Below are 14,952 nucleotides of genomic sequence, written 5' to 3'. Positions count from 1 at the left end.
TTTGTATTTTTAGTAGAGACAGGGTTTCTCCATGTTGGTTAGGCTGGTCTCGAACTCCCGACCTCAGATGATCCTCCTGCCTCAGCCTCCCAAAGTGCTAGGATTACAGGCGTGAGCCACCGTGCCCAGCCTGAGAATATAGTTTCTAATCATACTCTTTATTTCAGGAAAATTGTCAAATGGAGAAAATGTGAAAATATTTCTTATAAAGGGTTAGATCAATATGAGTAAATTCTCATTAAAAATATGTTGTGTTCTGAAATTTACAGAAATTTTCTTTAATATCAATTTTAATCAATATTACAAGTAGTTGCCAGCCCAGACTACAAAATTTTTGACCTATAAGTAATCTGAAGCAGTATTAGTTAGCTATTTTATGATTACATTTGCATTTTTTCATTAGTTTGCCATGCTAACAGATCCTCATTTTGTCTGATTTGCAGTTCCGAATTGTAAACGTTGTCCTTCCACTCCCACTGTGAGGTAGCAAAGGAGATTTAGGACTTTTTTTTTTATCCCCTGGCTTATTTAAAATTGGTCTAATATTTTTAGCCCTCCACTGAAGTGACTGCCGTCTCCTCTTTGAGGAAGAATCATGGATCCTGATGTCAGAAAGGGACTCTGAAGATGCCCTAGTTTAGTTCTGTGCCTGTAGGTGCATGGTTTTTATAAAGCTGTGCAAAGAGAAAACTTTTCCAAAACCACACACGTTTTGTGCTCCTTTAGAAAGCTGGATATTTAAAGGAACCCTGTGGCAAATCCTTTTTTGAGGCAAATGCTCCTTTGTGCATCTCGTTGCATTAAAGAGCCATTGGAAGTTTTCTTACAGCACCAGCCCCCACCCATGAGAGCCACCAGCGCAGTGCTTTCCCCTCGAAGAGGATCCTCCTTTCCACACAGCCAGTGGCCCCAGTACCCCGAGATCCATGGCACCATAGTGGTGCCACGCATTCCTCTGTGGACTGGCAGATGTCTCAGGCTGGCACCTGCCTTCCTATTAAATTCCACACAGCATTTACAGGCTGTTTGACATCAAAATTAAATTGAGAAAATTAATATAAAATGAGAGCATTATAATCCATGATCTCATGTGTCACTTCCAGCTAATGAGTCTAGGAAACAAGCATAGCATGAGCATCGCTTTTTTTTTTTTTATGTGGAATAATAGCATCACATAATCTAGTAACTAAGGCCCTGGGTTAATATTCCGAGTCCACTGCTCACTTGCATAACATTGTTGAGCAAATAACATAATTACCCTAAACTTCAATGTCCTGTGAGTAAAGTAGAATTAATGATGGTGTCTACCTCACAGGATGGTTGTGAGCTCTGAATACAATCTTATCAAGTATTAATTTAATATTAATATTTAATTGAAATATGGTATGTTGTATGTAGTAGGTACTTCAATAATTCTTAGCTGTTTTTATCATTATTTTAAAATCCTATGAATGCCTAGAAAAATATAACTTTAAAAAGTAAAAAAGAGGAGTAAACGTAAAGTAAGCAAAGAGGAGTACAGCTTTTTAATGGCTTTCTTCCCCTCCCTGCATGCACCTCTGCAGAATGTGATAAGTTGCGGCATGATGGCTACCGCAGTTCTCAGTACTACTCTCAGGGACCCACCTTTGCGGCCAACGCCAGCCCGTTCTGTGATGATTACCAAGACGAAGATGAAGAAACAGATCAAAAGGTAAGCTTCAAAGTTCAACATGGGGTCCTGGGTTGAGTCCCAGAACAGAGAAAGGATATATGTGGACAAACTGGTGAAATCAAAACTGAGCCTGTATTTTAATCAATAGTATTGTCTCAAGTGAATTTCTTGGTTTTGACAAATGTGCCATAATTATGTAAGAGTAACATAAATGGAAACTGGGTAAAGGGTACACAGGAAACTTTTAATACTCTTTGCAGCTTTTCAGAAAATATAAAACTATCCAATTTTTTAAAAGGTAAGATTAGAATCTAAGGAATTCATAAAGGAGACATAAAATGAGTGTATTTGTGCATCTCAAATATTCTTTTTTGGTTAGAAAAATAAAGGGCTTATTTCTGTTGTTTGAGTTTTCATATGACCAAGAACTCAGTTGTATGACAAAGAAGAACTCTGATCATAATAGCAGAACCCACTGTTTGCAGTGGTCAGTGTTATTAATAGAGACAGAATAGAAGAAGGGCATTTGCTTAATATTATTGCACTAGCCAATTCATTTAGTGATGCTATTTTACATTTGGGTTCCTTTTCCTCTGCCATCTCTGTTGATATGCACAAACCACTTAAGATAAGTAATTTTCTCAATACTTAATACATATGAAAGAATAAAAATGTATAAAGATTTTGATTTATGTAGTTTTATTTTCATTTACTAAGTAATGTGGATTGACACTGGAATTACTTAAAATAAGATTTGATGAATAGTGTTTTGTTTCACAACCATTTTTAATTAATTAAAAACTTTCAATGGAATTAGGCCAATTTATAAATGCCTTATTGATTGAAGAACATTATTCAAAATTTATTGTCCTTTTCCTCAAATAGGTAACTTCAGAGAATCAAATAAGATAATAGTTGATCAAAAAATGGGAAATTAAGCCAGGCATTGTGGCATGCATCTGTTGTATCAACTACTTGGAAGGATAAGACAGGAGGATCCCTTGAGCCCAGGAATTTGAGTTGTGGTCACTCCATTGTACTCCAACCTGGGCAGCAAAACAAGACCCTGCCTCAAAAAGCAAAAGGGAAATTACTACCTTAAATTTTTGATCTTCAAATGATCTTCACCCAGATTGTTTTTTAGATTCTTTTCTTTTTCGGTGAGATCTTGCTTGCTCTGTCGTCCAGGCTGGAGTGCAGTGATGCAGTCTTGGCTCACTGCAAACTCCACCTCCCAGGTTCAAGCAATTCTTGTACCTCAGCCTCCCAAGTAGCTGGAATTACAGGCACACGCCACCATGCTTGGCAGATTTTTGTATTTTCAGTAGATACGGGATTTCACCATATTGGCTAGGCTGGTCTTGAATTCCTGACCTCAAGTGATCCTCCCACCTCAGCCTCCCAAAGTGCTGGGATTACAGGCATGAGTCACCGCACCTGGTCTACATTTTTAATTAATATTTTAAATTGATAAATCATAATTATATACATTTATGGAGCACAATGTGATGATTTGATATAGGTATACAATATGGAATGATTAAATCAGACTAACATCTTTCACTGTGCTTACCTATTTTTTTTATGGCAAGACATTTGAAATTTACACTCTTAGTTATTTTGAAATATACAATTTATTATTAGAGATTGCAGTCATCCTGCTGTGCAATAGATCTAAAAACTTATTCCTCCTGTCTGAAATGTTGTCCCCTTTGATCAACAACTTCCTATTCCTTACCTCCCCACCCAGATTTTTATCACAGAATGTTTTTCCTATTTCTTGAAAGGTATTTTCACATATTGGATTACTCCTTTGAGCCTTTAAAATATACAAAGACAGTCTCTTACTATAATGAGTAAATCAGCCATTTCAAAATTAATCTGAACTTTAATTTTGAAAATTTTTATTTTTCTCTTGTTGGCATGATTGGAAAATGAAAACCAGAAGGTGAATTACAGAGTGAGACTTTTGTTTATCCAGATACACTTTAGCCTTATACTGATGCTCAGAGAAGGAAGAGAAGTTTATAGTGGGGCCCACTGAGACAGATGGCTTCTGGGTGTATAGAGTCCACTAGCAAATTGGCATTGCCATGACAGCATCCTAAGATTTTTCTGGAGAATGGAAAAATAATTTCTAAATTCTCACATAGCTCTTTGCTTACCATGACACTCAACTCTGAGGGAAGTTAGCCTCTGCATTAGTTTCTACTCCTCTGTACCATTGCCACGGACCCTGATGGCCAAGCAGCCCTCTCCCAGACCTGTGTGAGAGTGTGGACAAATCACCCCCAAGAAAACAGGCTCCTATCCTGCTGAAAATGAGTGCGAAGAAAATGTTCGTATATAAGGGAATATATATAAAAGTCATCCTTTATATGATGTGATATGTCATGACATCGTAGTAAACACAAATGTTTCCATAATAATTACCTTAGTGTGATTTGCTGGCACTGGTATCACTAGACCAGGAATGAGAAGTTGACTGTGGGACCCTTGACAGGTCTCCTTGGGATCCACAGCATCCTTCTTTCTGTGAAAGGGAGGAGGTAGGCAGTGGGAGGACCTACCTGGTGTGTGGGAGGAGAGCTATTTTCTGGGGCCCTTCCCAACCCTCTCCAATTTACAGTGTCTGCCCTCATGGCTTTCCTATATTTGGTCTCTTACAAAAGCACCCAGCCACTTTCAAATCTTAACTTTCTTTGCTGCTATAAAATTTTTGTTACTTTTGTGATTTTTAAAAATCCAGGTTTAATTGGGTGTGGTGGCTCACACCTGTAATCCCAGCACTTTGGGAGGCCAAGGTGGCCAGATCACTTGAGCTCAGGAATTCAAGACTAGCCTGGGCAATGTAGCAAGACCTTGTCTCTACAAAAAATAGAACAAAAACTAGCTGGGTGTGGTAGCGCACCTGTAGTGCCACCTACTCGGGAGGCTAAGGTGGGAGGATTGAGTAAGCCCGGGAAGTCAAGGCTACAGTGAGACATGTTTGCACCACTGCACTCCAGCCTGGGCAACTGAGTGAAACCCTGTCTCAAAAAATAAAAATAAAAATTCAGGTTAGTCTTGTTCTTGGATAAAAGTATTTTGAAATCCTTGGAATATATCATTAGAGATATTTATGGGGAACTTGTATTTTTCCTTTTCTTAAAATATGTAGAACCAAGTTGAAGTATATTAGAAAAATGTTAAATCATTAGATCTGAATGTCATCTCAAGGCAATCTTTGTTAAGAAATTGGTTTCAGAATAAAATAAATATCAAATTATTTTATCGAATATAGATTAATTAGACATTATTATATACTAATTAAATATCAGCTAACAAAATGTACTATCATAATAGCTAACTGCCTGCTTCCCCTTCCTGCCTCCCCCACTCCCTTCTTTCCTTCTTTCCTTAACATTCTGAGCTACCTCATTCAGTGTTGTATTAACTTAGCCATTTCTTGATTCTGTGGAGCATCAAAAAAGCCACTTGCCACCCACTATAACATAACCAATTTGATGATCTTAGGGCACATTTTCCATCCTTTTGCTTATTCATCATGATTAGATTAATTGCAGCACTCTGTTTTTTGTGTTTTTGTTGTTGTTGTTGTTTTGTTTTTTGGTTTTGAGACTGGGTCTCACTCTGTTGAGTCTGTTGCCCAGGCTGGAGTGCAGTGGCACAGCCTCAACATCCTGGGTTCAAGTGATCCTCCTGCCTCAGCCTCCCGAGTAGCTGAGACTATAGGTACACATCACCACTCCCAGCTAATTCTTGTATTTTTTTGTAGAGATGGGGTTTTGCTATGTTGCCCAGGCTGGTCTAGAACTCCTGGGCTCAAGCAATCTGCCCACTTTGGCCTCCCAAAGTTCTAGGCTTTACAGGCATGAGTCATCACACTCAGCCTTGTTCTTCTTAACTATATAAAGTTAACAAGTCTTAGTGCTGCTGTCATTGACAAAGATCCTGAAATTGGTGTGGAAATTAGACGCATAAGCCTTATGTTTTCTCTACCGCTTCCTACAGGTCTCTCTCCATAACTCATGTGCGAATGTCTTCAGGTTGAAGTGAGGGTTTCATTTGTGTGCATCCGCATAGTATGTGATTGGCTGCTTAGTCGGCTAATTCATTCAACAGTAATTCCTTGAGTTATTACTACTAAGTAAATATTTGCCCTGAGTCCAAATCTTTATTAATCTTTATGGCCCTTCTGCCATTCACTAGGTCACTGTGATGCACAGATGCATCCAAGCTGTACATCCAGCAGTGGTGGTCATTTAGGACTCAGAAACACTCCTCACCCCTCCATAATGTGTTCTGAAAAAGAGCTCCTTCAAGCACAAAATTATAATTCCTTTGTAAAATAAGGACTTACTGATCACCTTCTATGTGTCAGAGACTATTCTAGGTGTTGGAGATGTAACAGTAAAGCAAATGCAAGAAATCTGTGTCCTTGATGGAGCTTTGATTTCACAGGGAGGCACTAAGAACAAATACAGTCATGCATTGTGTAATGACAGGGATACATGTTGAGAAATGCATTGTTAGGTGATTGGTCATTGTGCAAATATCATAGGGTGCACTTACACAAACCTAGGTGGTACAGCCTACTACACACCTAGGCTAGATGGGATAACCCAGTGGCCCCCAGCTTTTTTGTCACCAAGGACCAGTTTCATGGAAGACTATTTTTTCATGGACCAGGCTGGGGTGGGTGGGGCAGTTTTGGGATGAAACTGTTCCATGTAAGATCATCAGACATTAGTTAGATTCTCATAAGGAGTGCACAACCTAGATCCCTCCCATGCACAGTTCACAATAGGGTTTGCGCTCCTATGAGAATCTAATGCTGCCGCTGATCTGACAGGAGGCGGAGCTCAGGCAGTAATGCTTACTCGCCTGCCAGTCACCTCCTGTTCAGCCCAGTTCCTAATAGTCCACAGATGGGTACAAGTACACAGCCTTGGGGCTGGGGACCTCCGGTATATAGCCTATTGCTCCTAGGCTACAGTGTGTTATTATACTGAATACTGTAGATAATTGTAATACAATGGTGAGTATTTGTGTTTCTGAACATAGAAAAGGCACAATAAAAATGCAGTAGAAATGATGAAAAATGGTACACCTCAGTAGGGCACATACCACGAATGGGGCTTGCAGGACTGGAAGTTGCTCTGGGTGAGTCAGTGAGTGTGGTGAGTGAATGTGAAGGCCTAGGGCATTATTGTACACTATTGTAGGCTTTATAAACACTGTGCACTTAGGCTGCACTACATTTATAAAGAAAAAGTTTTCTAGCCAGTTTCGGTGGCTCACGCCTGTAATCCCAGCACTCTGAGAGGCCACGGTGGGAGGATTGCATGAGTCCAGGAATTCAAGACTAGACTGGGCAACAAGCTGAGACCCCATCTCCACAAAAAAGAAATATGTTTCTTTCTTCAATAGTAAATTAGCCTTAGCTTACTGTAACTTTTTTACTTTATAAGCTTTTAAATTTTTTAAACTTTTTGACTGTCTTGTAATACAGCTTAAAACATAAATACATTGTATAGCTGTACAAAGATATTTTCTTTATATTCTTATTCTGTAACCATTTTTCTATTTAAAATGTTTTCCTTTTTAAACCTTCTTATTAAACACTAAGACACAAACACACGTTAGCCTTGGCCTACACAGGATACAGCGTCAGCAGCATCAATATCACTGTCTTCCCCTCCACATCTTGTCCTACTGGAAGTTCCTCAGGGGCAATAACACCCATGGAGCTGTCATCTCCTATGATAACAATACCCACTTCTGGAATATCTTCTGAAGGACCAGGCTGAGACTGTTTTACAGTTAACTTTTTTTCACAAGTAGGAATACCTTCTAAAATAGCAAAAAATATAGTATGGTAAATACATAAACCAGTAGCATAGTCACTTGTTATCGTTATCAAGTATGATGTATTGTGCATAATTGTGTCAAATTTTGTTTTTTTTGCTTGTTTGTGTGTTTTGAGACGGAGTTTCGCTCTTGTCACCCAGGCTGGAGTGCAGGGCACGATCTCGGCTCACTGCAACCTCCGCCACCTGGGTTCTAGCAATTCTTAGCAGATTTTTAGTAGAGACGGGGTTTCACCATGTTGTCCAGGCTGGTCTCAAACTCCTGATCTCAGGTGATCCACCCGCCTCACCCTCCCAAGGTGCTGAGGTTATAGGCGTGAGCCACCACGCCGGGCCTCAACTGTGTCATATTTTTATATGACTCTCAGGGCAGTGGGTTTGTTTACACCAGCATCACCACAAGCAGGAGTAATGCGCTGTGCTGTGTTATGATGGCCGCAACACCACTAGGCAATAGAAATTTGTCAGCTCCGTTATGATCTTATGCGACCACCATCGTATATGTGGCCTGTTGTTGACTGAAATGTCATTGTGCTGCACATGACTGTAAGTAATTTTGCTCTGTTAGAAAGTGGCATATGCTCTGGAGCAAAATAAACTGGAGGGACAGTTGCAATGTTAAATGAAAAGGATAGGCCTTACTCAGCATAGAGGTGACTGGGATTGAAAGAATGAGCATTTCTGGAAGAATATTTTAGAAACAGAAAAATCATTCATTTCTGGAAGAACGTTTTAGAAACAGAAAGCAGCCAGTGCAATAAATGTTTCTTAAGAGTGTATGTAGGGGCGGTGGCTCATGCCTGTAATCCCAGCACTTTGGGAGGCCGAGGCGGGCGGATCACGAGGTCAGGAGATCGAGACCATTCTGGCTAACATGGTGAAACCCTGTCTCTACTAAAAAGACAAAAAAAATTAGGTGGGCGTGATGGTGGACACCTGTAGTCCCAGCTACTTGGGAGGCTGAGGCAGGAGAATGGCATGAACCTGGGAGGTGGAGCTTGCAGTGAGCTGAGATCGCACCACTGCACTCCAGCCTGGGCGACTGAGCAAGACTCCGTCTCAAAAAAAAAAAAAAAAAAAAAAGGTGTGTATGTGGGGCCGGGCACAGTGGCACACGCCTGTAATCCCAGCACTTTGGAAGGCCGAGGTGGGTGGATCACCTAAGGTCAGGAGTTCGAGACCAGCCTGGACAACATGGTAAAACCCCGTCTCTACTAAAAATACAAAAATTAGCTGGGCATGGTGGCAGGCACCTGTAATCCCAGCTACTCGGGAGGCTGAGGCAGGAGAATTGCTTGAACCCAGGAGGCAGAGGTTGCAATGAGCCAAGATCATGCCACTGCACTCCAGCCTAGGCGACAGAGCCACACTCTGTCTCAAAACAAAACAAAACAAAAGTGTATGATATATCAGATCTGCAAAATGCAAAGATTAGTAAGATACATGCCTTAAGGATTTTACAGCTCTCCAGGGTAGGGAGAACTAAGTAGAATAAAAAGCATTATATATAACCTGCTGTTATAAGTGTTTGGCATACAGTACTAGGTGAAAAAAAAATTCTTCTGACTTGGATAGTCAGGAAATGGGGAAGGGATCCAGAGAGGGTAAAGTATGTAAGAAGAATAGTTATGGGTCTGTTGCAACAGGCAAAATGGCACTGAGGACTGAGACCAAAAGTGTAGTTGTGTGAATGATGAGGAAGGGGGTAGTTAGGAGATGGTGGCATTCCAGAGTTTCAAGTTCAATTCTGCCACTTGCTGTGTTTCTTTGGATGCATCACACCCCTTTAAGGCATTAATTTCCTTATGTAGAAAGTGGGGAGTGGAATAAGATTGTTCTCTGTGAGCTTGCAGGACTGGAAGTTGCTCTGGGTGAGTCAGTGAGTGTGGTGAGTGAATGTGAAAGCCTAGGGTATTATTGTACTCTGTGAGCTTTTTGAACAAGCAGTTTATTCATTCTTTTTTTTTTTTTTTTTTTTTTGGAGGCATACACATTGCTTTATTTAAAAAATATGGTAAAGAGAGCCAGGCAAGGTGGCTCATGACTGTAATCCCAGCACTTTGGGAGGCTGAGGTGGGTGGATCACCTGAGGCCAGGAGTTTGAGACCAACCTGGACAACATGGTGAAACCCCGCCTCTACTAAAAATACAAAAATTAGCTAGGCATGGTGGCACGCACCTGTAATCTCAGCTACTAGGGAGCCTGAGGCAGAAGAATCACTTGAACCTTGGAGGCAGAGGTTGCAGTGAGCCAAGATCATGCCACTGCACTCCAGCCTGGGTGACAGAGCCAGACTCCATCTCAAAAAAAAAAAAGGTGAAGAGAAAATATCTAGCTATTTGAATGTAATTATTACAAACATAGAAAACACACAGTTAAAACAAGTGAAGGAAAGCTACTATAAAATAACAGCTTAGATACTTTTTAAGGATCACTTATAGTAAATTTGGAATTGAAAAAAAAAATCACAGAGACAGAATTTGTTTAGAGCTAAGTGCAAATGCTGCTGAGATGTTAGTGGACTGAGGCTCAGAATTTAAGCACCGCAGCTGTTCTCCAGCGGCCTAGGGCTGCTCTCTTCTCCAGCGCTCCCATCCTCGGCCTTCCTGCCCTGACCTCTCTTCAGAAGCGCCTGGCCAAGGCAGCGATGGAGACCACCTGCAAGATGGCCTCCAGGCCGTGGGGCACCAGGAGTGTGGTACTGAGGGCCCAGGCCACCCACAATACCAGGGTCTGCCAAAGCAGGAAGTGGGCAGAGAGGAGGACGGTGCCGGCCGTGATGGCCAGGCTGGTGGCCAGCAGTCTCTCAGCCTCTGTCAGGTTGTCCCTGGTGCCCAGGTATAACTGTACTGCTTCCAGAGCCCCCATCAGAAACAGCGGAGTGAGATCGAGGACCAGGTAGCCGTGAGGATAGCTGAACACCTGACCTCGCACGTGGCCACCATCTTGCTCACCCCCTCATTCATTTACTGAGTAAATATTTATTCAGTCTTGCCCATATGCCAAGCCTTGTTCTAAGTCCTGAGAAGCCATCAAGTGAACCAAAGCCCCTTCTACTGAAGGGAAGATCATGGTTAACAAACAAGCATCATGCAACACCAGGTGGTGATAAGTGTTATGAAGGTAAATAAAACAATAGTAAGGAGAGTTCTAGAGCAACAGGACTGCCATTGTAGATTGAGTGTCCAAGAAGGACTCTGAGAGTCGTCATTAGAGCAGACCATCGAGTGACATATAAGAACGTCACCCAAGTGGGAGTTGACCAGTGAGAACACATGGGCACAGGGAGGGGAACTTCACACACCAGGGCCTGTCAGTGGGGTGGGGAGAAAGGGGAGGGAGAGCATTAGGGCAAATACCTAGTGCACGTGGGACTTAAAACCTAGACGATGGGTTGATAGGTGCAGCAAACCACCATGGCATATGTATACCTATGTAACAAACCTGCACGGTCAGCTCATGTATCCCAGAACTTAAAATAAAAAATAAAACATTAAAAAAAAAAGAACATGATACATGGGAAGGCCTGGAAACCTTATTGTAGTTATCCTGTGAGAAGAATAGTCACACACCAGAGAAGGTAGGCACTGAGCAAGGGGAAGAGTGGCGATAATGACTTTGGAGGAAATAACCAAGGACCAGATCACATAGGACCTAATTAGCCATAGTAAAGATTTTGGATTAGTTGCTCCTGGGTGAGATGGGGAGTCACTGGAGGAGTTGAGCAGGAAAGTAACATGATCTGATTGATTATTTAACGGGATTTGTCTGTAGGAAAATTAGACCATAGAGAGTGGAAGACAGAAGCACAGAGACAAGACTATAGGCCCTTGCAGTAATCCAGGCAAGCGATAGCCAAGAGTGGCTGGGACCAGAGTGGCAGTGGTGGGGTTTCTAGGTTTATTTGGAAAGTGAATCCTACAGGATTTGCTTAAGTTATGAGACAAAGAAGAGTTAAGGGTAACTCCATCTGCTGTTTTTCTAGCTTGGTCTCTCTAGAATCTCATTACAAAAATTATTTGACCCCCTGAGAAATTCTCACCCATTAACCCTGCCCTCTTCATGTCCACACTCATCCTTCCCTGGCTTATATTACATGGCCTGCCATTGCACTCACTTCTTTGCACACATTTTCAACTCTGCTGGCTCCTTTCTTCTTCTGCCACTTTCCTGGCAAAGAACTCAACTCCAGTTTGATCCAACTTTTCCCTGCTTTGCACTAAAGCCTGATTGGTTAGTTAAACGAGGCTAGAGAAGAACGCCAGGGTCTCTTTCACTGTAAATGTATGACCTCAAGCCTCAAGTGCTGCCTAGCAGTCCTACTATATTAACTCATCAGTTCATTCTTGCACTCTCCCAAGTAATATTTCACACCTTCTCAAATCTCCAAACACAACTTCTTCTGCTTCACTTGCAGATCCTGCCTGCTGTGGTTTGGATATGGATGGAGTTTGTCCCCACGAAAACTCATGTTGAAATGTGATCCCACTGTGGTAGTGTTGGAAGGTGGGGCCTAGTAAGGAAGTGTCTGGGCTATGGAGGAACATCCCTCATGAATAGCTTGGTGGTGTTCTCTGGCTTGGTAGTGAGTTTCTGCCCTCTCTCTCTTGATGGGATTGGTTCTTGTGGGAATAGATTAGTTCCAGTGAGAGTCAGTTGTTATAAAGCCAGGAGCCCCTCAGGTCCTCCCGTCATTGCACATGCCTGCTTCCCTTTTGATCATCTCCACCATGTTGTGACACAGCATGAGAGCCCTTGCCAGAAGCCAGGGCCATGCCCTTGAACTTCTCAATCTGCGAAACCATAAACTAAATAAACCTCTACTCTTTATACACTGCCCAGTCTCAGATATTCTTTCATAGTGACAGAAAACAGACTCAGACTCTACCCTTGGTATTTGCTGCACTAGGAAAACAAAAGCAATCAGGGGTCATATCTTTTCACCACCAAACCCATCAAACTTCTTACATCTCCTCCTTAATGGACTCACCCTTTCCCGGCATTGCAATGCCCTGCTGTGTCCCAAGTGGCTAGCTCAGGGCCTGGCACACAGTAGGCACTCAGTATTTTTCCAGTGGGATGAATAAGGCCAACCTCTCAAGGACTTCATATTTGCCATTCATCCCTCTCTCTTAGCCCTAATCAATTTTCTGTCTTGATTGCATCACAACCATCATCATACAAACATGCTATAGTTTCTTTCATCTTGAAGAAACCTTACTTTGACCTTTCATCCCCCTCAAAATTTCTACCACATTGTTCAGTTCAACGTTATAATTAAACATGTCCAAAGAACTGTCTAGATTTGGCATCTCCACTTCCTTTCTTCACAATCTCTTTTGAAGCCCCTCCAAACAAACTTTTATCCCCAGCTCACACTGAAACTACTCTTGTTAAGTCTACCAGTCACCTCCATGTTGCCAAATCTAATATTTAATAGTTAATTCTCAGGCCTCATCTTACTCAACCTCTCAGCATTTGACATTGTTTATGATTCTTTTCTTCTAAGAATACTTGGCTCTCATGACATGACAGACTCCTGGTTTTCCTCTTCCCTCACTAGCCATTGCCTCTCAATCATTTGTTGGATAGTCCTTTTCTTCCAAATATCTAAAAGTTGGTTTAACTCAGGGCTCAAACCTTGTACCCCTGCTACTCTGTAACAGGCTCACTCCTTGGGTGACTTCATCAAGTCCCGTGGCTTTAAGTACCATGCGTTGATGTTTCCTAAGTGTATATCTTTAGCCCAGACTCATGCAGTTATCTGCTTACTGTCCACCTCCACTGAAATGTCTTACAGGTATCTCAAACTTGTCCAAATCCAAATATGTGATTCTGACATTTCCAAAAAAAAAAAACAAACTTCTTCTTTCATAGTTTTTCAAAACCACCTCTGTAAACCACAACTCCATTCTACCAGTCACTTAAGTCAAAAACATTGGGCATGGTCTCGATTCTTTTCTTTTTCTCGCACCTTCAGCAACTTCTGTAGGATTACCAATTTTTGAAACACCTTTGTAACCTCAATTCAGGCATCCTGCAATGGGTAGGTCAGGGAGTATGTCCATAGAGTAGGCAGCCAAGGCAGGTTAGAAGTGAGGCTGTGAAGGATTCAGGTAGGTGTTGGATGGGCCGTGCTATGGATATTGAGTTCACCAGGAGTGATAACAGGAGTGCTGGTGGAGGGAGGCTGAGGTGCGCTCACAGAGGGGCAGTGCTAAGTGAAGGAATTCCTTTATTGCATAGCTAACAGGAAATCTCTAACACATTTTTTAAGCAGAGAATTTTATGATTAGGAATAAAAATTATATACAGTAATCTGTCAGTATCCATGGGCAACTGGTTCCAGGATTTCCCACAAATACCCAAATCTATGGATGCTCAAGTCCCTTATATCAGATGATGTAGTATTTGCATATAACCTACACATATCCTCTCATATATTAGATCACCTCTAGATTACTTATAATAACTAATATAATGTAAATGCTATGTAAACAGTTGTTATACTGTATTGCTTAGGGAATAATGACACAAAAAATGACTGTATATATACAGTTAAGATACAGCCATTCTTTCATTTTTTGTTCAAATACTTTTAATCCATGGTTGGTTGAATGCACAGATACAGAACCCACGATATAGAGGGCTGACGTATATCATCTTTTGATAGATGGGAGATACATAGGTAATTTTGAAACTGATTTTCCAGTTTATACAGTGTATCAAAACTGACCCTAGAAAAGAGGCAATTTTTTTTTTTTTTTTTTTTTTTTTGAGACGGAGTCTTGCTCTGTCACCCAGGCTGGAGTGCAGTGGCACAATCTCGGCTTACTGCAAGCTCCGCCTCCCGGGTTCATGCCATTCTCCTGCCTCAGCCTCTCCGAGTAGCTGGGACTACAGGCGTCCGCCACCACGCCCGGCTAATTTTTTGTATTTTTAGTAGAGACGAGGTTTCACCGTGGTCTCGATCTCCTGACCTCGTGATTCTCCCGCCTCGGCCTCCCAAAGTGCTGGGATTACAAGCGTGAGCCACCGCACCCGGCCAAGAGGCAATATTTTATCAGAGTGATTACCATAAAAAAAAAAAGAAATCTTATCAAACGTTTACATCAAATTGAAAAAAGTACCAAGCCCAGATGGTCTTGTGTATGTTGGGTGGGGGTGGTCTTCTACCAAAGATTTTAAAGAGTAGGTAAGTCCAATGCTTAAAACTTTTTCAGAGCAAAGGAAAAAAGGGAAAAAGTGCAGTTCTTTTTAATGAATTAGTTTAACACTGATGCCAAAACCTGGCAAAGACTGTACAAAGCAGAAAATTAACTGGCCAGTCTCACTCATGAATATTGGCATTAGAGATCATAAATAACACATTAGGAAATGTAATCTAACAGCTCATTAAAAGAAATATTCCAAAATCAACCTGG

General features: G+C 41.5%; 1 protein-coding gene across 1 annotated transcript in view; it reads left to right on the top strand.

Moving 5' to 3' along the window:
• The window catches only part of NHSL1 (NHS like 1), a 149,787-nt gene that overhangs the window by 97,107 nt on the left and 37,728 nt on the right, over window positions 1-14,952 (top strand). Inside the window, 1 exon segment of the mRNA XM_030809757.1 lies at window positions 1,566-1,693. Coding sequence (XP_030665617.1) covers window positions 1,566-1,693 — 128 coding nt within the window.

The sequence above is a fragment of the Nomascus leucogenys genome, chromosome 3 (genome assembly GCF_006542625.1).
Source record: "Nomascus leucogenys isolate Asia chromosome 3, Asia_NLE_v1, whole genome shotgun sequence".
NCBI lineage: Eukaryota > Metazoa > Chordata > Mammalia > Primates > Hylobatidae > Nomascus > Nomascus leucogenys.
Note: the sequence above shows the minus strand (reverse complement) of the source record. Positions and strands in the feature narration are given on the sequence as shown.